Source organism: Oryzias melastigma, linkage group LG4, assembly GCF_002922805.2.
Source record: "Oryzias melastigma strain HK-1 linkage group LG4, ASM292280v2, whole genome shotgun sequence".
NCBI classification, from domain to species: Eukaryota; Metazoa; Chordata; class Actinopteri; order Beloniformes; family Adrianichthyidae; genus Oryzias; species Oryzias melastigma.
Genome location: NC_050515.1, coordinates 27,379,718 through 27,403,195, shown reverse-complemented (window position 1 = coordinate 27,403,195; position 23,478 = coordinate 27,379,718). Strand labels below are relative to the sequence as shown.

Sequence of the window (23,478 nt, the reverse complement as noted above, 5' to 3'; positions counted from 1 at the left end):
CCAACACTGTTCATAATTATCTTAAAAAGTTCCGGTTTTAAAAATTGGCATTCTGCTAGCTTGTGTAGCTGAAATATTAGCTAAAATCCAAAATAGCCTAAAAAATCTTAGTAAATGCTAAAACAGTCCATAAAGCTAGCAGAATGACAATTTTTTAAACTTTCAAAACTGTAACTTTTTAACATAATTATGACTAACAAAGATAGTCACGATGAGATAACATCGGGGCATTAAAGACAATAAAATAAACTGATCTGGAGGGCCAGATAGAGTTATCTGGAGGGCCGGATCTGGCCCCCGGGCCTTGACTTTGACACATGTGACCTAAGGGGTGGCAATCTACTCTTTGAACATTCAAGGTGAATTTGTTACAAACTCCTGTGTTGAAACTTGAGCTTAATATCTCTTCATCTCCAGACAAAGGACGGATTATAGCTCCAGAGAAAACATGAAGCACAGAGAAGAACATTTAGGGAAGAGAATGACAGAGAAACACTCCCTTCATCTGAAGGAAAGGTAGAAAAGGACACCACAAAATGTAAAACAAAAATGAAAAGAGTTAAATACCTCACAACACCGTTTTGTGCACACTTCAACAATGAAACTTCTGTAAAAAACAACCCAGTCTCAGTAAAATACGTACATATTCCACGATTTGGGAAATACTGTGTATAATATACGCCAAAACCGGTTTTTACGTGCATATAATACGCGCGGTCCTAAACGTGTTAAGTGTGTTTTCCACGATTGACACGTCCCCTGGTGGAGGCGTGAGCATCACAGACAGTCCCACAAACGAACAATTTGCTTTTCTAACCCTAACCCGTAATCCTAACCTTAACCAGGAATGACGTCATTTAGAAAAGAGCCGGAGGATTTCTGACCACGTGATCAAAACCAAACCTAAAAAGTCGTGTATATTGCAGGCCATCTCAACCCATTCTCTACCATTGCGTATCATATGCACGCAAAAAGCGTGTTTGGCGTATATTATACACGGTATTTCAGAGTGCAAAGTCGTGGAATATGTACGCATTTTACTGAGAGTGTGTTGGTAAAACAACATGCACATACTCTATGTTTTGCCTATTAGTTTTTCTCAATTGCTAAAACACAGTGTCATTCTCCAAACCAGCCAATCAGCTGCTTTTAATCTTTTCTCAAAAACATCACCGTGGTCTAAACCTAAAAATAAATTTCAAATCTCTGAGTCTACTGTGACAGATTCTCACTTTGGCATTTACAACACATGAGATACAAACACAACACAACTATCATCATCAAAACACAACTGATCAAAAATGAAGACGCTGCAAATCAACTCTACAGCTCTAGAACCATCTGTGTGGCCCATCAAAGATGGATAACAGCAAGGCAAGACCTGAACCCGCACCAAGACCCAGACCAAGATCTGAACAAAGACTCTAACATAAACCAAAACTTTGGACTCAGAAAAGGGACGAATTTCTGATGAGATCCAGGCCACTGTTACAGTTTTCCTTTCACCCTGTTCTCCATTCTTTAACCCAACTCAAGACTTTTTTTTCTGCTTGGTGTTGGATCGTGAACGAGAGACAACTGTACACTGGGGAAAACCGGCTGCATGGTTTGTGAGGACATTCCCGTTGAGTCCTGTAAAGGCTGGATCAGATCAGACACACAAAATCCTGTTGTCTCCCCGGTTGTCTGGCTGGGGAGACCATTGCCTGTCATGTGGATGAAGTCCTCTGGCCCGATCCAGCACAGACAGAGGAATAAATGTGGGCCTGGATTTACAGTAATAATATTTTTTTAAATCCCAAATACTTCTGTCAGGGGTCAGCGCACTGTCTCCCAATCTGGTCACCAGCGAGAGCCGTCTCCACAGAACTGACTGCACTACATCTCCCAGCAACCCCAGCGAACAGCTCCTGGATGCTGCTCAGGTGTCTCTCAATGACAATCCCCCACAGGACACTTAAGCACAGAGCTTCACTCAGAGTGAAGTATTGTTTGTGTCACACCGCCTGCATTACTGAGAGTTTCTACCTGATCTCCTGTTTCTGATCCTGATTTATCTCTGATTGCTTGCTGCCTGCCCTGACCCTCACCCAGACTCTAACACCTCTAGTCTCCTCTTGGATGATCCCATTCTTGTGATTGATCTCTGCCTGTCTGACCCTGATTTAGCTTTGTGGACTTTTAGCTGTTCTTAGTTCCTGTCTGAATTAATAAACCTGCTGCAGGAGGAACCAGCTGTCTGCCTGTTTTTGACATCTATTTGCTCTTTTGTTTTTTGGAAGAGGGGGCTTTACCATTGTTTTAAACTATTTTGGGTACAGTGTTAAGTCTTGTATCGTGGGTTGTGTTTTCTCAGTCCTCATTTGTCACCAGCCCTATGGGGAATACCAGACGGGGCAAGAATGAGAATGTATGCCCATACCAGAGGAAAGAGACGGAGGTCCTAAACTAGAGTAAGGAACAGCAAAACAAAACAAATACTTGTAACCAAGGTGACTGTGGAAAATGCATTGCAGAAGAATAAGGGGCAGAACCAGAACCTCACACTCAGGAATGTGGGCCTCTCAGCTCAAATGTTGCATAATCCCTGGACTCTGACATTGCTACAAACTCCAGAGATTCTTCTCACTACAACAGGCTCACTGGAACCACCAGGACACTGCTGGCCCCGCCCCCTAAGATGCCGTGGCGGAGACTCTGCCTCCACAGTGGGAAGCACCAGGAGCCAGCGACCAGAACCCGGTCGTGCTGTTGAAGTATCTCTGCATGTTTCTGTGCCAGCCTTGGCTTTGCTGTATACATTTACGAGAGAGCTTTTTCCAAACAACTCCTGAGCGCTCGGTAGAATTCCTAATGATGCTGGTAGCATCAACTGAAAAACACAACTGGCTGAAGACGAGCTTCAAGCAGACACTGCTTCTTACCGATGTTTGGGTGTTTCAGAAGTCGACAGATTCGGGCCTCCCGGTCCAACTTCTGATGATCTGACAACACACAAGAAAGAACCGTTATCGACCAGTATGATTGACCAGTTGCTGGTACCTCCACACGATCCAGTCCGCCTACTTCCAGAACACGTCTACAGACGAGAACGGGGCTTCAGCTGAGGTTATCCATCTGCAGGAGTTTGTGGGAGCTTGGCTTCAGCTGAAACCTGGTCTGGATCTGTGACTCTGTTCGGTCACCACAGCCTGACCAGTTTCCTGATCCGTGGAGGAGCACGTCTAACCGAGAAAAGGTGCTCAGAAACACGCACATTAACTAGCACACATGCACACATTAAACTCACACTAATAAACACACATGTGGAGAAGAATTGCATTAACACACACACACAACACGTGAAGATGAATACAGATGTGCACACTCACACACACACACACAAACACACAAATATGAACACACACACACATGAACACACGCACATACTAAATCTCTCTCTCACACACACATTCTTTGTAAACTTTGCAGTTTGTTGCTCGGCAACCAGAGAAAATCTGAAAACCAGAATAGTGATGTGACAGAAAAATTCACAGAGAAAGATTTACAGCTTCTCTATTTCTCTCAGTTTCCTCTCCATGTCCGACTGCGTGGGAGGGGTGTGTGCGCGCGCACGCGTGTGTGTGTGTTTTGGCAGGGGGGTGGAGTGGAGTGGGGGGGTTTGGTCAGGTTTCTTGCAAACAGGCTCCAGTTTTAACCTGTTTCAGAGAAGCGCAGATGCAGTCCCGATTTACCTGAACGCAGAATCTGGGTATTTTCCTCAAAGTCCGGAAACATCAGAGATCGACCTGAAACTTTCAGCTGCACTTTTGATCAGTTATTAAAGATTCTTATTTCTTATGACATACTTGGAATTAAATTGGGTCAGTTATGTTTTCTTACCATCTTTTTCCATTTTCAATTTTATAAATATTTTTAAATATATTTCTTTAATGACCCACTACAATTAAAATACTATACACTTTTTTTATATTTTGGCCAAAAACAGTATAATCATGATTAAAATACAACTGGGAACAGTTTGAAACTGGACCAGAAGGTGACTGGAGTGAGTCTTGTTCATGCCCATGTCATGATAGTTTCTGCCAACAGGTGGTGCTGTTTTGGAACAGAGAAATTTCAAGCAAACTGCCCACAACATTGCAGCTGTTTCTGCAGCGTGCCTGTGATCAGATTGCAGCAGGTAAGTGGTTATCCCTGAGGTCTGCAACCTGCGGCTCCAGAGCCACAAAGGATTTTCTATTTTAAGTGAAAATAGTGATGCAGCTTCATCAAAGTCGCAATGTTGCCGTATTTTTCAGAGCCATTTACCTCCAAAAATCTGTTGGAGATTAACGTACGGAAAGAATTCATACTGAAGGAACATCAGATTTTAAGGCAAATTTCCTACTGTTGAAAAATTAAAGGATTTTAAGTGTTCCTCATGTTCTAAAAAACACAGTATGGGTTACTTAGTTTTGATTTGTAAATTTGTGATATACCAACGATGGTAAAACAAAAGGTGTTTTTTTTTTTTTTTTTTTTATTCACTGCTGACATGAAACAACCTGCATTAAGATCCTCAAATATGGTACAAATGTCTTTTATTTTGAAAGGATGTCATCCAAACCTCCAACAAAAGTCAACAAAAGTTATAAACTATTTTTCTTTATATTTATGTTTAAGTTATAATAAAAAATCCTAATATACCAAAATAATTAGTGTCTTATTTTTCTGAAAGGAGAGTTTGTGGCTCCTTCTGGATTGTAGTCAGTAAGGAATGTACCTGAATGACTCTCTGAGTGTTGAAGGGTGCAGACCACCGGGTCAGCCTCTCAGTCTGACTGTTTAGTGGCTGCGATGGTCTGAAGGTTATCAATGGTTTCTCAAACCCTCAGTCACTCAGCGTTGCTGTTGGAGGGCCCTGAGCTTGGACATCTCCCCAGGACAGACTCAGCTGCGCCACAAACTCTTCAGTGATGGCGTGCTACGTCAGCTCCAGCTACAGTAAGAGTATCGTGCAGCTGTGTGGTGCTTGAATGTGGTATTTCACAGCATCAAACATCAACTCAATGTGGAACTGAAAGCCAGGTGTGTGAAGACACGACATGTTGTCTGGTTATCACCTCTGGCAGACAACTTCTTGGTGTTGATGATCTTGGCGGCGTACTCCTGACCCGTCACAACCTTCACGCAACGGCGCACCACTGAAAACGCTCCCCTGGAAACACAGAAGGAGGAACCAGTCAGTATGGTCTGCTCTGACATCTTTTGCCCAGGGAGACTCTACTTCCTACTTTTGCAGTTGAGGTCAAATATTTCAGCTCTGGAGACCAGAGTAACAATCAGTGTTGGTGGGTCAGAGGGTGGACGGGTTGATCTGCAACAGAACAGGTGCATGATGGGAGGCGAGATGCAGACCAGAGGGGCGGCGGATCACCAGGCGGACCAACTTTCAGAAGAAAAGGAGCAGGTTTGTGCTTCTCTCCTCATCACACTGATATTTGATGCTTCAGTCTGAAACTTCCTGGTCCTGATAAATGAGCCGATCAGAAACCCCGACTGATAAAAACTGAGAATGAGCTGCTGCTGAGGAGACGCTGCAGATTCTGTTTCTTCTGAAAGCTGCATTCTGCCACCCACCTTCACATTATGTAAGAGACCTGCCATTGTGTGTCTGTGTGTGGGTGGGTGTTGAGTGGGCCGGGGTCAGAGAGGTACTGCACTCCTCCATCCGTCCATCCTGATCACCGATCACCTGCTGTCAATAACCTGCAGACGGCAGTGAGCTCAGCAAAGGGTTCTGGAGGTCCGAGCCTCGGCGCAGGAGCAGAGCCGGGGGATGCTCAGAGACGTGGGAGTATGGATGAAGGATCAAGAGTTTGTGAGGAGCGACGGTCCTCCGCACAGGTGGAACTCAGAGCTGCAGAGGTGTACGATCACCAGAAGTTTGGACGACAAAATCACAACTTTGAAATGTGATAAAACAGACACGCATGAACGAATCTTTGTACAAGCAGAGCGCGGAAGCTGTCCTCACGCCAATCTTTTATTGGTTATTCGTTCAAGTCCACAAAAGCTTCATTTATGCAGAAGCAAACATGAGAGAGTCGTAACTTCAACACGTTCTGTGTCTTCTGAAGCTGTTTTCATACCATCACAAACACATCTGTGGATCAATCCCCTCAGACGGAAACTGAGGTCTGACGCAGCGCTCCAGACGAGGACCACCAAAGCCATACTCACTTTCCCAGCTCCTCGTACAGCTGATACTCCTCAGTGAAGCGAGTGCAGATAACCGTTGCCATGGCGACCTGGCAGGGTGAGGGTCAGGGGGCTTCCTGTCTTCTTCCTCTGAGAAGGATGATGGTGAAGAAGATAAGGATGAAGGCCAAGAGCTGAGTGCCAGTCGCAGAAAGGAAGGAGTTTGGCTGTGGAGAGGAGGAGGAGGAGGAGGAGGAGGATGAAGGGATGTGGAGAGATCTGTGAGAAAGAGTGTCGTTTCTCCGTCTCTGTGAGGCGATCTGCTGCTCTGAGTCTGAGAGAGACGCTTTCGGAGGCTCAACCCGCCCGCCCACAGCCCACCCGGCCAATCACAGCCCTCCACACGCACGCACACACACACTCACACACACACACGGGCGTCACCATGGAAACTATCCTCAGAGAAACAAGGGGTACCACCGATTGCAATACTACAGCAGTACAACACAGAGTACAGCAAAAATACTAAAAAAGAAGTACCTAAATAGTACCTCTAGGGTTGTACTACAACAAGTAGAAAAAGTACCACAAAGAAACGGTATTGGCTATAGAAGTACTACAACAGTACTCTAGCAGGTGCAAAGGATGTACTACAGCATTATCAAAGCATTACGACAATGAGCTCAAAAAAAGATACTACACCTGAACTAAATCATAGGACTACAATAATACTACAAAAGCACAAAATAAGTGTTGTCTTAGTACCAAAAATGAAGTACTGTAAAGACAACAGAGAAAGTACTGCTATATACAATATTTATGAGCTCTTTCAGACTTAGAGCTAGAAAATGTTCTTTATAATACTTTCATGTAAATAATAAGGTTTTAACACTTTCTCAGAGGTAATTTAGAAACAGTAAGACATGTTCTGTAGTTTAGAAGCATTTTAAAGACATATTTAAAGGTGTGTGAGATTTTAAAACACCTGCAGTAGCTTTTACTGCTACATCTGGCTAGCAGGAGAACAGGGGTGTCCAAAGTCAGTCCTCGAGGTCCGGCCTCCTGCTGGTTTCCCAGAAATCCTGATTCATCTGCTGCTGATTACCTGGACCAGGAATGTTTGATCAATAAGGAGCTTCAATGGCAGGATGGATGAAAACATGTAGGATGACGGCCCTCGAGGACTGACTTTGGACGTCCCTAAAATCTTCTAAATTGATATAATATAGAATATTTTAAATGTTTAGCATTTGTAAATGATCAAATGAAGGGTTGTATTTTTTTTTTTTTTTAGATTATTAGAGATATGCTAAGGATTTTTGATTTTATCTATGCTTCTGTTTGGTGCAGTGTGATTCACGTGTTGTCCCTCTTTCCCACTCCCCTTCCGAGAGATTTCAGATTCCAGGTGGATTATCGATGCTCCTGTTCTTGGCCGTGAACCTCACCTCTGGCTCGTCTTGGCTGTGCACCTCGCCCTCACCCGTCCCCCAGTCCTATCTGAATGAACTCTTTTAAACATGTAGTTGTAGAGTTAGAATAGCTAATTCCTCTTTAAGAGTCCTAGTAAATCGCCTGTCCATCCTGGGGCAGGATCCCTCCTTCATGTGGACATCCCTGAAGCTTTTTCTTTCTTTTTTCCTGGAATCAGGTTTTTTTTTAGGAGTTTTTCCTCACTGAGAAGGAGGGTCTAAGTCAGGAGTCTGCAACCTGCGGCTCCAGCTCCACATGTGTCTCTTTTATCTCTCCATGTTGGATCCTTGACCAAACATAAAGTAAGTCATGGAGACTGCTGACCCAGACATGTCGACCGTCTGAGTCAGCAGCTCCTGATAATGACTGTCTAACCAAAGCTATCTAAAGAAAACAAATAAACAAAGCCTGAAAACTAAGACTACCAAGATCTAAACTAAAATAACAAAACCCAGCAGTGTAAGACTGCTGAGGACAGAGAGGGGAAAAGAACAAAAAAAAAGAAAGAAAAAGAAAATACCAATTTAAAAAAAAAAGATTACTTAATTATTTAATTTGGATTTGTTAAAAGTATAACTTGATGTCTGAGGTTCACATAGATGTAAACTATGTAGGTTTTTACATCCTGTTGACCTGAAGACGTCTTGTTTGTTCAACTCTACCTCCAGAATGAACAGATTTATATGTAAAGCAAAACTTTTTAAAAAAGTTTGATCTTTTATTAGTTAAAAGCACATATTATCTAATGCTGCACAACATTGGTTACTAGCTGCTCAGAGCTGCACTGAGATGATCCTGTTTGACACAAAACATCATTTATTTTGAAAAGAAGTTATTTGGGCTTTTGTCAAATGTAAGAAAATTGTAAATATATATATATATACATATATATATATATATATATATATATCACATTTTGAGAGATTTAGGTTCTTTTTGTATTTTTGCTTCTGTTCATGCCAAAGAATAGACATAATTCATATTTATTATAAAAAAAGAAGGTCAAGAATAAAAAATCCAAAATTCTTAAAGGCTAAAGTAAAACTTTGCGGCTTCTAGTTTTTGATCAGTAGAAATCGAGCCTCTTTTGGCTCTTTTACTGTTAAAGGTGGCCGACCCGTGGTCTAAGGGAAGGGATAACCAGTTTTATTTAGTCTTTTTAGTTTAGTTTAACAATCAGCTGTTGTTTATACTTTATGACTGACTTTCTGCTTTTGTTCACTGAAGCCCAATAAGGCAATTGTTTGTGATATTGGACTGTATAAATAAAAATGAATTGAACTGAATTTACTCTTTTAAGTCACAACAAGATACACTACATTACCAAAAGTATTAGCTGACCTCCCCAAATGATCAGAATCCCTCATGGCCACAGGTGAATGACATGGAGATGCCTTCTCTGGAGGGAGGAGTCACACTTTTCCATCTGGAGATCTGAAGGACCAGTCTGGGTTTGGAGGCTGCAGGAGAACGGGACATTTCAGACTGATTTGGTGGAGGAGGAATGATGGTGTGGGCTTGTCTTTCAGGAGTTGGGCTTGGCCCTTTAGTTCCAGTGAAAGGAACTTAATTTCTGTTCATATGAGCACACAATTGCAAGTACACAAAGTTATCTACAAAATGTATTGTATGAGTTACACATGAAGAACTACGCACACACATCAGTGGGATGAGTAAAATGATCAGAATCTCTTCATTGACATGTTGGGCAGGACAAAGTAGACTTTTAACCTTTTGAGGGTCAAATTATGTGTCTAAATATTTGCATTTTTAAAATCTAAAATTTGACCCCCTCACCCCTTCCCCTCTCCACCAAAATAGCTTCAGGACCCAGAAATATCTATAAGGCACGAAAATATTAAACTCAATAAAGATTTTCTCCCTTCTGACATCAGAGCGGCCTCCAGTGGGCTTTGAAGGAATTGTACCGTTTGTTTTTTAACATTCTAGTGTTTGTTTCATTCTGGAGCAAAGGTGGGGGCTTGCCTGCTGCTGTTTGGATACTCTTTGTTCAGAACTGCTCATCATAGACGGTCATGTAGTGAAACATGACAGTTTGTAATTTTCTTCCCTTTTGGGGGCCAATCTGTCACTGAGGCCGACCAATCTATTGACGGGCAAAGGAGGGGTACAACCTCTTCATTTCCAAGTCCAAAGACAAACAACCACACACTCTCACATTCACATCCACGGATGGTTTAGATCTGGGGTGTTCAAACTTTTAGATAAGGGACCAGTTTTACTGAGGTGTAAATGTGTGAGGGCCGACCAATCAGCAGCATTCTTTCAACCCTTCTAAGAACATCAAAAGAAAATTAATTATTCGATGATTTTTTTTTTTTTTTTTTTTTGTAATGGAAGACTTTTTGTTTCTCTACATCAGGAGTGTCAAACTCAATCACACAGGGGGTCAAAATCTAAAACATACCTTTGGTCACGGGCCGAAAAAGAAAAAAAAAACATTTATTAAACACACTAACACTACATTTTTATAACTTTAAAACTGTAACTTTTTAACATAATTATGAACTAGATATAAAGCATTACCTGGGATAATGGTAGTGTGAATGCTGGAAGCTGAATTTGGCCGCCGAAGATTCTAAAAAATTTTTGTAAATACCAAAATAGTCCAAAAAGCTGGCAGAATGCCATTTTTATAACTTTAAAACTTTGTAAATAATAAAAAGGCAGGAATATAATTCCAGAATGAATCATCTTGACCATCTTGACCTCCGTGGTCATGAAATCCTTTGAGCGCCTGGTACTGGGCCACCTGAAGGACATCACTGACCCTCTGCTAGACCCCTGCAGTTTGTCTACAGAGCAAACAGGTCAGCGGATGATGCGGTCAACATGGCTCTTCACTACATCCTGCACCATCTTGACTCCGCAGGGACCTCTGCACGGATCCTGTTTGTGGACTTTAGCTCCGCCTTTAATACCATCGTCCCTGAGCTCCTCCATCTTAAACTGACACAGCTCACTGTGCCTCCCTCCACCTGTCAGTGGATCACCAGCTTCCTGACTGACAGGAGGCAGCAGGTGAAGCTGGGTCACATCACATCCAGCACCCGGACTCTGAACACTGGCGCCCCCCAGGGGTGTGTTCTTTCCCCACTGCTCTTCTCGCTCTACATCAATGACTGTGCCTCAGGAGCCCCCTCAGTGAAGCTTCTGAAGTTTGCAGACGACACCACAGTCATTGGACTCATCCGGGACGGTGATGAGTCCGCATACAGAGGAGAAGTGGAGCGGCTGCCTGTCTGGTGCAGCCAGAACCATCTGGAGCTGAACCCAGAAAAGACTGTGGAGATGACAGTAGACTTCAGGAAGAACCCTCCACTCCCACCCCCTCCACTCATAATTCTTAGCAGATCGGTCCCCCCAACAGACTCCTACAGGTTCCTAGGGTCCACCATCTCACGGGACCTCAAATGGACCCAACACATCAACACACTCAGGAATAAGGCCCAGCAGAGGCTGTACTTCTTGTAACTCAAGAAGTTCAACCTGCCTCAGGAGCTGCTGATTAACTTTTACACAGCAATAATCCAGTCTGTCCTGACCACATCCATCACAGTCTGGTTCGGATCTGCAACCAGAGACAGACTACAGAGAACCATCAGGTCTGCTGAGAGGATTATTGGCTCCGACCTTCCCTCCATTCAGGACCTGTACCGGTCCAGGGTCAGGAAGAGAGCTGGAAGAATCACAACAGACCCTTCACATCCAGGTCAGTCTTTTCAGTCTCCTCCCCTCAGGACGGAGGTTCAGGACTTTATGCACAAAAACCACTCGCCACAAAGACAGCTTCTTCCCTCGAGCCGTCACTCTGATGAACTCTTGACCAGTACAGAACACAACATGGGAACTGTTACACCGGAACACTGTTGTATATATCTTTATCACCCCTTTTTTTCCAGATGTATATATATATATATATATTCATATTTTTATTTTTTTATCTTATTATATTATTTTTTTACTTTTTTTGCATAAGAGCACAGGTCACTGGAACCAAATTCCTTGTATATATATCCTGTACTTGGCCAATGAAGCTGATTCTGATTCTAATTCTGATAACTTTCAATTTTTTACTCTCCATAAAAATACATTATATCATATATATTACAAAAATATATTTTGTCAGAATTACCTGGAGTGCCGGATCCAACCCCTGGGACTCTGCTTTGATCCGGTGTTTCCTCCTGTTCCTTTTTTATAATCCTTAAAGTCTTAAAGAAGCACCGACAGTGGTGCGCCCCAGACAGCAGCAGCAGCAGCATCAGGAAGGGAGGGGCGCTGCACGTGGTGCGTCAAACTGTTTAACAAAAAAAAATGAAAAATAAATAATATATAATGACTGCAACACCCCCCACCCCCTCCAACCAGGTGGGACCCTAGGCAGTTGCCTAGCTCACCTGTGCTCAGGGCCGGCCCTGCTGGGACACTTTAGCCCCACAGGCCGGACTTTGTGCATGTCTGACCGTGGTAAAAATCCCCAACTAACCTATGAACCATGATTTTGGACTGTGGGAGGAGCCTGAGAAAAAACCCATAAACATGAGGAGAACATGCTAACTCCACGAGGAAAAAAACCAAGGCAGGATTCGAATTCTTTGCTGAAAAGTGTTTTGTTTAAAAAAAAAATCAACAACGAACTCTTTTAGAGAGATTTTCTGTTTTAAGCTCTTTCTTTTAGAATGCTTTCTTGTTCTTTTATGTCATCTAAGAATTTAGAAATATTTGCTGCTTGAAACAGAAAGCAATGAAGAGAAGGTGAAGAATAATTTCTTCTTCCAGTTTTCATTCAAACTGGCTGCAGCAGTTAGGAGCAGCTGAAGGCTTTTTGCAGAGGGAAAAAGAGTGAGGAACTAGATCCTTGCTAGCAAAACATATTTATCCAGTAGATGACAGCTTAGGGTCTCTGTGAAGATAAGCAGACTGCTCTCCCGGAAACACAGTTCCTAATGAGTAACATCAACTCCTCCATCTTTTTGAGTCAAGCATTTACACTTCCCTTCCAGACTGAAGGCATGGACAGAAATGCTGCCTGTGAAGAATTAATTTACCTTAGATAGCATGTGTCAAAGTCAAGGCCCGGGGGCCGGATCCTCCGGATAATTCTATCCGGAGGGCCGGATCATTTTATTTTATTGTTATTAATGACCTGATGTTATCTTGCACTTATTTCTAACTTGTATAATTTCGCTAAAATATATTTTTATGGAGAGTAAAATAATGAAAGTTATTTGATTTATTCAGGAATAATATTCCTGCTTTTTTATTATTCATATTTATGTTAAAAAGGTATAGTTTTAAAGTTTTAAAAATTGACATTCTGCTCGCTTTTTGGACTATTTTGGTAAAGATTTTTTGAGTCCATTTTGGAGTTCAGCTAATATTTCAGCTACATGCTAGCTATTTTGGCTAATTTGTTTTTTTCTTAGTTTGGGGATGTTTAGGAGTTAGTTAATATTTACACACCAGCTGCTTAGGCTATTTTGAAGTTTGTCTATTTTTTTTACTTCATACTAGCTAAAAAAAAAACGTTTTTTGTTTGTTTTTTAGGCTAATTTGGCATTTAGCTGATATTTTAGCTGGCAATCAGCTTCAGCCTTTTCAGCTATCAATTTCAGCATCTTCACCAGCCAAATTCAGTTTACAGCATTCACACTAGCATTATCGCAGGTAATGCTATATATCTAGTTCATGATTATATTAAAGTTAAGATTTTCGAGTTTAAAAAATGTAGTTTTAGAGTGTTCAATAAATGTTTATCCTGTTCGGCCCGTGACCTAAGGTGTGTTTTGGATTTTGGCCCCTTGTGCGATTGAGTTTGACACCCCTGCCTTAGATTCTTCGACCAGCTTGATACGCCCTTTTGGCTGATCTCCAAAGGGGGGAGGTGGTGAAGACCTGCTGAGCAATCCTAACTTTACTACTGAGCAAACAGGTTTATTATGTCCTACAGGTACACCATCTCCCCAAGAGAAAATGAAACTGAAGTCTCAGGAACCAGCAGTCATTACAGCAGGTCCCAGAGTTCTGGTTTCACAGGAGTCAGACCACACATTGTCCTGCTTCAGTTTGTTTTATTGAACACAAGCATGGAAACAACCAAACCTTCAGATGATGAACCCCTCAGCAGCTTTTAACTACCATAGATCTTTTGTTCCAGGAACAGTCATTATGTCCACAACTAAGGCTCCAGAATCCAAAATCTCAATCAAGGATTCCAGAGGCTGTGAAGTCCATTAAGCTCAACATCAGACTGTGAGCTCTGATCTGGACTGCAGCTATCATCCAGGGTTCCTCAGGCCCAGTTACACATTTCTGGAGGGAGGAGCCTAGATTCTGGAGGGAGGAGCCCAAACTCTAGTGGGAGGAGCCCAGAATCTGGTGGGAGGAGCCTATAATCTAGAGGGAGGAGCCCAGAATCTGGTGGGAGGTGGCCACAGGCTGGTGAGAGGAGCCTAGACTCTGGAGGGGAGGAGCCCAGACTCTGGTGGGAAGAGCCTGGACTCTGGTGGGAGGAGCTCAGTCTCTGGGGGGAGGAGCCCAGAGTGTGAGCTTTAGTCAAAACACAGAAGTAAGGCATCGGAGTGTCAACAATCTGATCCCCAGCGGAAACTGTAGAGCACAGAATCTTCCAGAGACCAGATTGCAGATTTGGTTTGGACTCAAAGTCATTGTTTGCAGAAGGAAAGTCAGGAGAGGGGAGCTGGATCTGGTGCTGGTTCTTCAGAGTCCTGGTTTGGTTCTGTTGGGTTCTTTAGTGTATCAAGGAGTTCAGGACTCAGATTCTGGGTCTCTGCAATGAGTCGTTTGACACCGACCATCCACTGGCTGACCTCAGTCACATGATCAACCATCAGAGAGCGATGGACCTCATCCGCTGAACTCCAGTTCCCCATCTGCAACTCTGAGAGACAGACAGGAGGTCAGACAGGGGCACAGTAAGACCGACACTCGCAGTGAGACAGGTTACCTCGTGTCAGGACCTCCATGCGCCTCTTCACGGGGAAACTGAGCTTTTCTGACCTCCAGCTGTCTTCTAGGAGGCGGAGCCTCTTCTCCATTTCATTACAGACGTAATCCTACAGACAGGTGAGTCACAGTCAGAAACACACCTTTGAAAGGGCAGACTTTCTGTTTTACATTAGCTGGATATAAGAGAATTGGACATGAAGTCAAACTGATTTACAAGTGCTCGAACTGAAAGTTGGAGGAAAACTTTGGTTTGCTACAAAAATGATTGTTAACCTTGACAATGAAACTAGCAGCAAATTTACAAATAAATGCAACCAAACTGTAGAGGTTAGACAGAGAATAGAAGAGGGCAAAAGACAGGGCCTTGGGGAACACCTGATGTGACCAGAGAAGGGTGTGTTTGGAAGGGTTTGGGGCGTGAGAGTGGAGATACCAAAAGAGGAGAGGCGATGCAGGACAATGGTGTCAGAGATGGTCTCAAAGGCAGCATAGATGATGAGATGAAACTGCTTAGAGGAGATGGTGATGTTGATCTGGGTTCAGGGCTATAATGTGGGCAAAAGCCTGACTGAAATGAACAAACATCCCCAACTTTTAGTCCATTCATATGGGTCTGCAGAGCTTCATCTGCACCGGACACCAAACTTTGATCGGGGAGTCTTGCGTCCACGTCTGTCTGTAACCGTGATGAGGCATTCGTTCTTTACTGCTAAGCTCTGGTAGTTTCTCATATGCTTTTATTTATTATTCAGGTCTTTCTTTTGTATGTTTTCACAGCCACATTTGAGACAAAGTGTTATTTTGAGTAGTTGTCCTTTCGGACAGTTTTTGTTGTGTTTTATGATGCTAAAACGGTCATATGTTTTGAATTAATGTAACCTGTTTACAAGCATCAATCTATTTGATTTAGATAACAGATTATTGTTTTCTGATTAATTGCTCTTTTAATACAATTGACTGAACGTGAAGACAAATGAAGATGCAAATGGGTAATGTTGAATTTGAAAACATAAAGATGCACTTTGCTTATTACCAACTTCACCTAAACTTGATGAATTTGACTTGAATTTAGAACTTTAATGTGATTGGATTTTTGATTTGGTTTTTCCCTTTTTCATGTGTTTATTGTGATCTTGACTTTTCTGACCCTTTCTAGCTCAGGTTTTTTGTTGTGTTGTATTTGTCTGAAACTCACATTGGATGGCGAGCGACCCAACCTGAACAGGTAAAAACCATTCCAGCATCTGCAGTAACCCCAACGGGTTCCCCTGACATCACCAGACTTCAAGAACTCTAACAGACCACTTCATCGTCCCCATCCAGCCTTTTACACCCCTGTCTTGTTTACATGTGCTTGATATTTATTAATTTATTTTGTAGAATACAATCGTTTTTTGTCTATCCTTGACTGCTGTTTTCATTCACACACCCTGAGCTCCTTGAGACGTACTGATAGTGAGAGCTCCTAGCCCAGGGGTCTGCAACCTTTAACACTACAAGAGCCATTCGGGTCCATTTCTCACCGTCAAAACCAAACAGGAGCCAAAAGTCTCACCACACCCTTTAGAAATACAAGGCACTGAATTTTATTTGTTATTGTTTCTTTTATTCAATTTAATTCAATGTTATTTCTATAGCCAAAAACCACAAAGAAATTTTGCCTCATTGGGCTTTAAATGGGCTTTTATGATAAATTTAAATGAAACTTTTTTTTTTGGATATATAAATCATAATGGGAAATCGACTTTTTCCAAAATAAAAAAGGGTGTGTATGAAAGACGTCCTTTTAAAGTAAAAGACACTGTGTCATAGAGGATCCCACCATTGCAGCAAATGCAGTAGAATAGTTTAATTTTAACAGTTTATTGGTGCAACTCAGCGAGAAATTTGGAAATATAACAAACTAAAATAAATCAGAGTTAATTAATTTAGCCATACTGTACTTTTTTAGCCTATAGAGCACACTTAAAATCCTTGATTTTGTTTAAAAGTAGTAAATCTGCCTTATAATCTCATAGAACTTACTGAGTGCTCTAAAATCTATCAACATTTTTATTCAGTTTGACTTGAAATACATCCGGTTCTTCAACTGTTTATGAATGAGTAAAGTTTTTTTTTTACCTTTGTACTTCTTTTTTACTTTATAATTACTTTTCAAAATAAAATATTTTATCTTTAACCAGGGAGACAATAGAGGGCTAAAAGAGCCTCATGTGGCTCCGGAGCTGCAGGTTGCAGACACCTGTCCCAGCCTCACCAGAGCGACAGAGTGGCTGGGGGGGGTGAAGGACTCACCGTCACAGACGCTCTGCAGGCCTGCAGCGCTCGCTTCAGTACAGACATCACCAGATCCAGGCTGGGCTCTGATTGGCTGACGCCTGTGTCTCCCTGAGTGTTAATTGGTTCATGGTGATGAAAAGACGTGGTCACTCCGGCAGGGGGGGGTCCAGCTGTGAAGGTTATTAAAACTACAGTTAGACTTCTATTGAGACAACAATCGAGGTGAGTTCTTAACTCCTTACCTGATAATAAAGGGGGCGGGGCGATACCGCTAGGGGGTGGACCTACACTTCCTGGGGGCTGGGCTACACCACATGGGGGTGGCCCCAACGGATTGGCAGAGGGATGGGCTGCGGGACGGTCTCCAGGGCCTGCAGAGCAACCAGAGTTGAAGTTTGCTGCTCAGAGGTCACCTGGCTGCTCCCAGGTGTGTCTGTCTACCTGAATCCGCAGGAACAGCCACTCTCTTGTTCAGGAGGTTCCTCGGAGGCCCACGGGCCATGTGAAGGGCGTATGAGAACTGGGGGGGGTCATTCCAGCCCCGCTCCTGGTTCCCTGTAAAGACAGACAGCAGCTGAAGCTGAATGTAGGGGCTTGTTTACAACCATTGACTGGAATATATACATATTGCATATATATATATATAGTCTATGGAGATCTGTCATTCTAAACACATGAACACAATAGTAAATCCAATGTTCCAGCTCTCCTTCAGCCGTAGTCTTTATAGGAAATGTACAATGTGTCTATGTTGCTCACATTTATGCCATAACTGCAGTTGTAAAATCAAATAATACGTTTCATTGTTGTAATTTGTTGAGAGATTGTATTTAATAAACTCATGTTGAATTTGTGTTTGGATAATGTGATGTTTTGTCTATAAGGCACAGGTTTGGCTGTTTTTAGTGTCATCACGTTAACGTGAAGTGGTGTAACCATTAGGAGTCATTGCGAGCCATTTACTCAAGAAAAATGTTTTTATTTTTGTTACCAATAAATATGCAGAGAGATTAAAGAAGAAGTCTAATTACAATCACTTACAGAAATAGATGTTGTCAATTTCAGTCCAAAAAACATTTTTTTTCCTTCAGTTTCCTCCAGACTTCTGGCTCTCCACCATCTTCTTCTGCTTGTATCGTGGTCACTTCATGAAACTCAGAGTTTTACACATAGAGAGTTTCTAGGAAGATCTAGTATAAAACTGAAAACTACTGTGACTCTATAAACTTACATTTACATTTATGCTTCACTGGAGATGACCATTTGAACTGATGTTCAAGCAGTTCGTTCACACCGAGGGCAGTGTGAACGTAGCTTAATACCTCAGGGATTTGTGCTGATCCCACTGCAGTTCTTTCTGTTCACTTGTGCAGTTCACAGCTGAGCCTTTAGTTTTCCTCCGCTAAAGCCATCCTCATTAATATGAACTATTTTACGCTTCTAACACCATATTTCATTCATATTCATATTTTATGGACCAATTCCATCATGAATGGATCATTTAAATAGACTGCGAGTCTCCTCCCACTGCAATAACAGCTGCAAAAAGAACCTCAAAACACAACTGATCCTTAAACTTGAAAATAAGCATTTTTATTTACAGCAAATCCAACTAATTTAAAATTTTAATTTAAATGAACTCCATCTATGAAGGAAGTCCAGGAGATCAGTGGAGATTTCCCTTCAAAATCTTGCATGTTAGGTCTGTGCTGGCTCTGTTCTCAGCTGAGACACATGGAAGAGTTCCATAGTTCTGTGGATGGTTGCAGGAAGTTTTCCTGGTGCTCCTGAAATCTCTGGGGTCGATGGGGGCCATAGACACTAGTTTCTCATGCTCTTGAAACCTGCTTTTTGTCTGGGAAATGATATTGGATACACGATGCGTTCGGAGCAGTTGTGATGCGTTCAGTGATGGAGTAGAAGTTCTCATACTGGCCCGTTTGACGTTGTTACCTTTGCCAGACAAAAATGCTGGAAGGCTGAAAGTGGTGGACAATCCTTTTCTCTGCTGAGTCGCTAGCTTCAGGGTTGGTCGGCCTTTTTTGACGATGTCCAGTTTTTCCAGAAAAGTCCATTTTAAGAATGATTCACACAATAAATCCCCAACTAAATCAACATCTCCACCTTCTTCTATTGCTAACTGCAAAACAGTGAGTAATTCAAACAAAAATCAAGCGCAGCTACTGCCTACAGCCTGAAACAAATACAGAAGAAGTTAGCTTTCGGTAATGTGAGCTTTGACCATCCAATCAGAGGCGGTTATGTCGTCTTCCGCCCTCATGAAGCTACAGAGACTCTAACTCAAATTCTGATTGGTTGAATCAATGTAAACGTGTTGAATCCATAAATGGCTATGGTTTAACCAGCATTGTTTGTCATGGAAAGCCGGCGGAAAACCGGCAGTGAGGACAGAAGCACTGACTGTATGAGCGTAAGGAAGACTTTCATGAACCTAGCAAGACCTGAGGGCTGAAATCTGATTGGTTAGAAACTTTCATGTGAAAAAAAAAAACAGTCCGACAGCAGCACAGCCATTAAAAAACATTGTTTCCTTTCAAATGTTCACAGAGTTACACTGCAACAGTTTCTTGAGAACTTTAGAAATAAAAGTGAGATTAGATCCAGAGACCTGTGACTGTGAAATTCAGGCAGCTGGAATCTCTGTTGCTTAAGTGCAGAGCTGACAAACAGGAAATCAAAGTTCAATTCTCAGGATGTACAATGAGTTTTATCCAGAGTGGGTCCTTTTCACGTCCCTTTGCGCTACTGCCTAACTATGTAGCCATGAAGGGGCTCAAATCTGGGTCTCCTTGTGCCGTCCCGAGCCTGGATAAAATACAGGGTTGAGTTACTCAACACCTGTGTTCCCAACTAAGGTCCTGCACTGTCCCTACCCCGCTGAAATGATCAGGTTTCTGCATCCATCCATCGCTCAATCCATTAATCTTCTTCCGCTCATCCGGACCGGGTCGCGGGGGCAGCAGTCTAAGGAAAGATGCCCAGACTTTCCTCTCCCCGGCCACTTCCTCCAGCTCCTCTGGGGAGACCCCGAGGCGGTCCCAGACCAGCTGAGAGGCATAGTCTCTCCAATGTGTTCTGGATCTTCCCTGGGGCCTCTACCCAGTGGGACATGCCTGGAACACCTCTCCAGGGAGGCATCCGGACCAGATGCCCGAGCCACCTCAACTGGCTTCTCTGGACGTGGAGAAGCGGCTCTACTCCGAGCTCCTTCCGGGAATCTGTCTAGAATCAAAGCTTAAAGGCTAACCAAACAGGACAGTTGGGGGCTGACTCCACTCTCACCCCAGATTTATGCAAATATGCAAAAAAGGGGGTGGGGCTAGAGGAGGCAGGGTGATTGGAGGAGGTGTGGTTGACAGTGACGGTGAGTTTAGTTTGAGTTAACTTAAGAATCTTTTCATTTTTGTCCCGAAGAAAAAATAAATAAAAATCATAGAGTTCAGGAGGCCCAAGCAGGCTGCCTCCCCAATCACACAACCGCTCTTTATCTGTCGGTCAACCAGCTTTCCAAGGGCCGGTTTAGCGAGCATGAAAGCTCCGCCTTTCTCAGCGTAGCGGAGCAACCTCCACTGTTCTCAGAGTAAACATCGCAGAGAAAGCTCTGCTGTTCTCAGCCAGACTACTGACATTTGTAGTTTGACTTGTGAACGATTTAAGAGGGGAAAACAAATACAACCAGGTAGGACATTTATAAAATAAATATTTTACAAATTTCTGTAACAGTTGGTTAGGTTACCTTTAATTATTTATGTAAAATTGCTTTAAACAGAGTTCAGCTGTCAGCTTTGCCGTTCTAAACAGTGTGACGTCACGTGAGAAGGGTCCGTTGACCAATCACAAAATTGACCTGTAATACCTCGTTTTAAACTGTAGGAGGCAGTACATGGACATTTTTAGGCCATAATTTCAGGAATTAAACAAGTTTATTTTAAATTGTAAAAAAATTGGCAAGAACCAATAGACAGCACTTAAAAAGCCCCATTTATAGAGGTCAACAGACAAAAATAGTTATTTTAGTGTTTGTTTACCCTTTAAGGCTAATTTAGTCAAGATAAAGTTCTGAACCTTAAAGATGCTGATAGAGGAAAGCCCGCATTGATTCTGACTTCCTCTTTTTAGTTTGGGTTTTTACAGCTAAATACCAACACTTTCATTTGGAAGTTGCTTTCATGGTAGCTTGCTGTTGTTTGTATGTTTGTTGAATCCTAAGACTGTAAACAGAACTGAAAGACTTTTATCTCCCGCTGGTGTGGAGGCGAGGAGATCAGAGTCTTTCACACGCGACCTGGTTCTACGGTCCTCCTCTGACGTCATAGTTTGATAGTGGTGTAATGTTCGTGGATAAAGTCGAGTAAAGCTCTGACGTGTCTGCTTCGGTCTGTAGGCGGAGCCAACACGGTTTAGTATCATCAAAGACGGTCAGAGAACATGTCCCGCTTCTTAACCCGGGTTAACTCACCGGGTTTAACGTAAGTGTCCTCCATGTCGCGTCAGAATGGATGAAGTCCGGATAGGGTTCGGTTTGGATCGGTTACTCTCGGCTAAAGACAGGCTGGGCTGACGTGTTTGCGGCTGTTGAAAGACAAACAAACCCTCAAGCAACCATTTCCGGTCAGACTATCAAAATAAAAGTGCTTCTTCCGACTTTTAGAAAGTAAAAACGGTAAGATTTAGGCCTCAGAGCATCTTCATTTGTCCCCTTTCCATTCTAAATGTAAGGCTAGACAGATGAACATAGATGAGGTGTGTGAGTGCAGGAGATTGTTTTTTTTTTTTTTTTTACAAAAGATGTAGTGCTGTCATCTGAAAGGACACTTCCTTTTTCCTTTGAGGAAACTAGAAGAATAACCGAGAAAACTAATATTTATCACCTATCGATGATGATAGTCCTGAAGGATCAATTGTCGTAATATTACAATAAATAAAGTCACTAAAAAGCTGCAGCTCTATCTGAGAACAACGCATCTGTCAATTAACATAAATTTTGTTTTGGTAGAACGGCATCTGAACTTCCGTGTTTGCTTTACCTCGTTGATCTCGCGCTGGTTCCGGTAAAATGTCCGGAAACAAAGATACTTTTTTTCTTTTAAATTAATGTCTTTATTAACAATTTCAGGGACAAAACAGTTAAAGAGAAGTCCAAATAACAGACGGGTGAGGGATGTGAGTAGAGAAAGAAAATAATAATGATAAAATAAAGATAAAAATAAAATAAGAAAACAGCTATATTAAAATGAAAACAACCTGGTGATTTTTTAAAAGTCCAATACTTTCTGATTCATCATTGTAAAGTTTCACAGCAATTTTGGTTTTAACGTGTTTAAGACATGAGAAAACAGCTGTAGTGCCCTACGAAAGCCACAAGAGTCCAGCTGCAGCTAATATGGCAGATGTAATGGCGGATAGACGGAGCTGCCGATGTCCAACAGAAGCTCTACTTTATCTAAAGGGTGGGAGTCGGTGATCTCGAAATCAAAAGTTGTACTTTTATGTTTTTTTATGTTATTATTGTTAGTTTTGTTGTACTTTTACATTGTTATTATTTTCTTAACCCCTTGGAACTGACGGACGCCCTCAGCTGCAGCTGTGATATCAACGTAATAAAACTGTCTAAAATAAACTTATTTGAACATTCTGTGATTAACATTTCATGGGAATAAAGAGAGAATGTGGAAATTATTTATAGTTTTTGCACAAAAGAAATCTTTTATTTTAATAAATAAGGCGGAAGATGAACGCCGATCTCTGATAGCAGCAATGCAGAACAGAGTTCTGTGGTGGATGAAGCAGAAAAGAGCTGTCTACTATGAGAGATCCAACAACGAGGAAACCAATTAATATTTCATTTTGAGATGGGGACTGACGTGAATTTTCTACATGAAAGACCACCGGCGTTGCCTAAAAATTGCGGAAACTCTGCGGTTCACTGCAAAAGTCCTGCCTGCCGCCAAGGAAGCGAGCAGTTAGGAGTAGCCTAAAACGCCTCCACCTGTGAACAGATTCCACCGGAACAGAACACCTGAGATCCAGCTGGATCAAAAGTTTCCCAAAAACCTCTCTTTTATTATTTTTCACAAAAACAATAAGTAAAGAGAAAATCTCTATTTATATAACACTTTTCTAAGAGAGTGATTCACAAAGTGCTTCACAATGTTAAAACAAAATAAAATCAGAGAACCAACACAAAATGGCACAGCGTTACTAAAGCAGGTACAACTTAATCAAACATACTCAGACTTATGAGTAAAAAAAAATGAACACAAGTAAAAGTAAGCAAAAAGCTCATTTAAATAAAAAGGTCTTATTTGAGTTTTGAAACACCGGACAGAGTCAGTCTGGTTCAGAGACGGAGGGAGTGGCTGTCTGAGAGGCCAGGTCTTCCCTGGTATTAAAACAAATTTTTGGAACACATCAAAGATTCTTATCAGTGGACCTTAAGGAACGTGCAGGAGTGCATAGACAGTTAAAGTATGAAAATCTTTTTTTAATGTTCCCACTAGTGTTTTAATTATGATTATGAAGTTTTTC

The 23,478-nt window shown here is 42.1% G+C and overlaps 2 protein-coding genes across 3 annotated transcripts in view; both read right to left on the bottom strand.

The window, feature by feature from the left end:
* The window catches only part of camk2a (calcium/calmodulin-dependent protein kinase II alpha), a 39,265-nt gene extending 32,688 nt beyond the window's left edge, over nt 1–6,577 (bottom strand). Inside the window, exons 1-3 of one of the 2 annotated variants that reach the window (XM_036211673.1) lie at nt 6,226–6,577; nt 5,106–5,200; nt 2,925–2,984 (exon numbers count right to left, since the gene is read on the bottom strand). In XM_036211673.1, coding sequence (XP_036067566.1) covers nt 2,925–2,984; nt 5,106–5,200; nt 6,226–6,287 — 217 coding nt within the window. In that variant the 5' untranslated portion in view covers nt 6,288–6,577. The remainder of the gene's footprint in view (nt 1–2,924; nt 2,985–5,105; nt 5,201–6,225) is intronic. The other variant, XM_024258912.2, reaches the window with a different exon arrangement.
* Nucleotides 6,578–13,734: 7,157 nt separating this feature from the next.
* Nucleotides 13,735–22,009, bottom strand: sra1 (steroid receptor RNA activator 1). The gene is made up of 6 exons (XM_024259161.2): nt 21,410–22,009; nt 17,371–17,484; nt 17,172–17,300; nt 16,945–17,099; nt 14,648–14,756; nt 13,735–14,581 (listed from the first exon to the last, which is right to left on the bottom strand). Exons 1-6 carry the CDS (start codon nt 21,432–21,434, stop codon nt 14,367–14,369), a joined length of 747 nt encoding a protein of 248 aa, XP_024114929.1. The 5' UTR covers nt 21,435–22,009; the 3' UTR covers nt 13,735–14,366.
* Nucleotides 22,010–23,478: the final 1,469 nt, after the last annotated feature.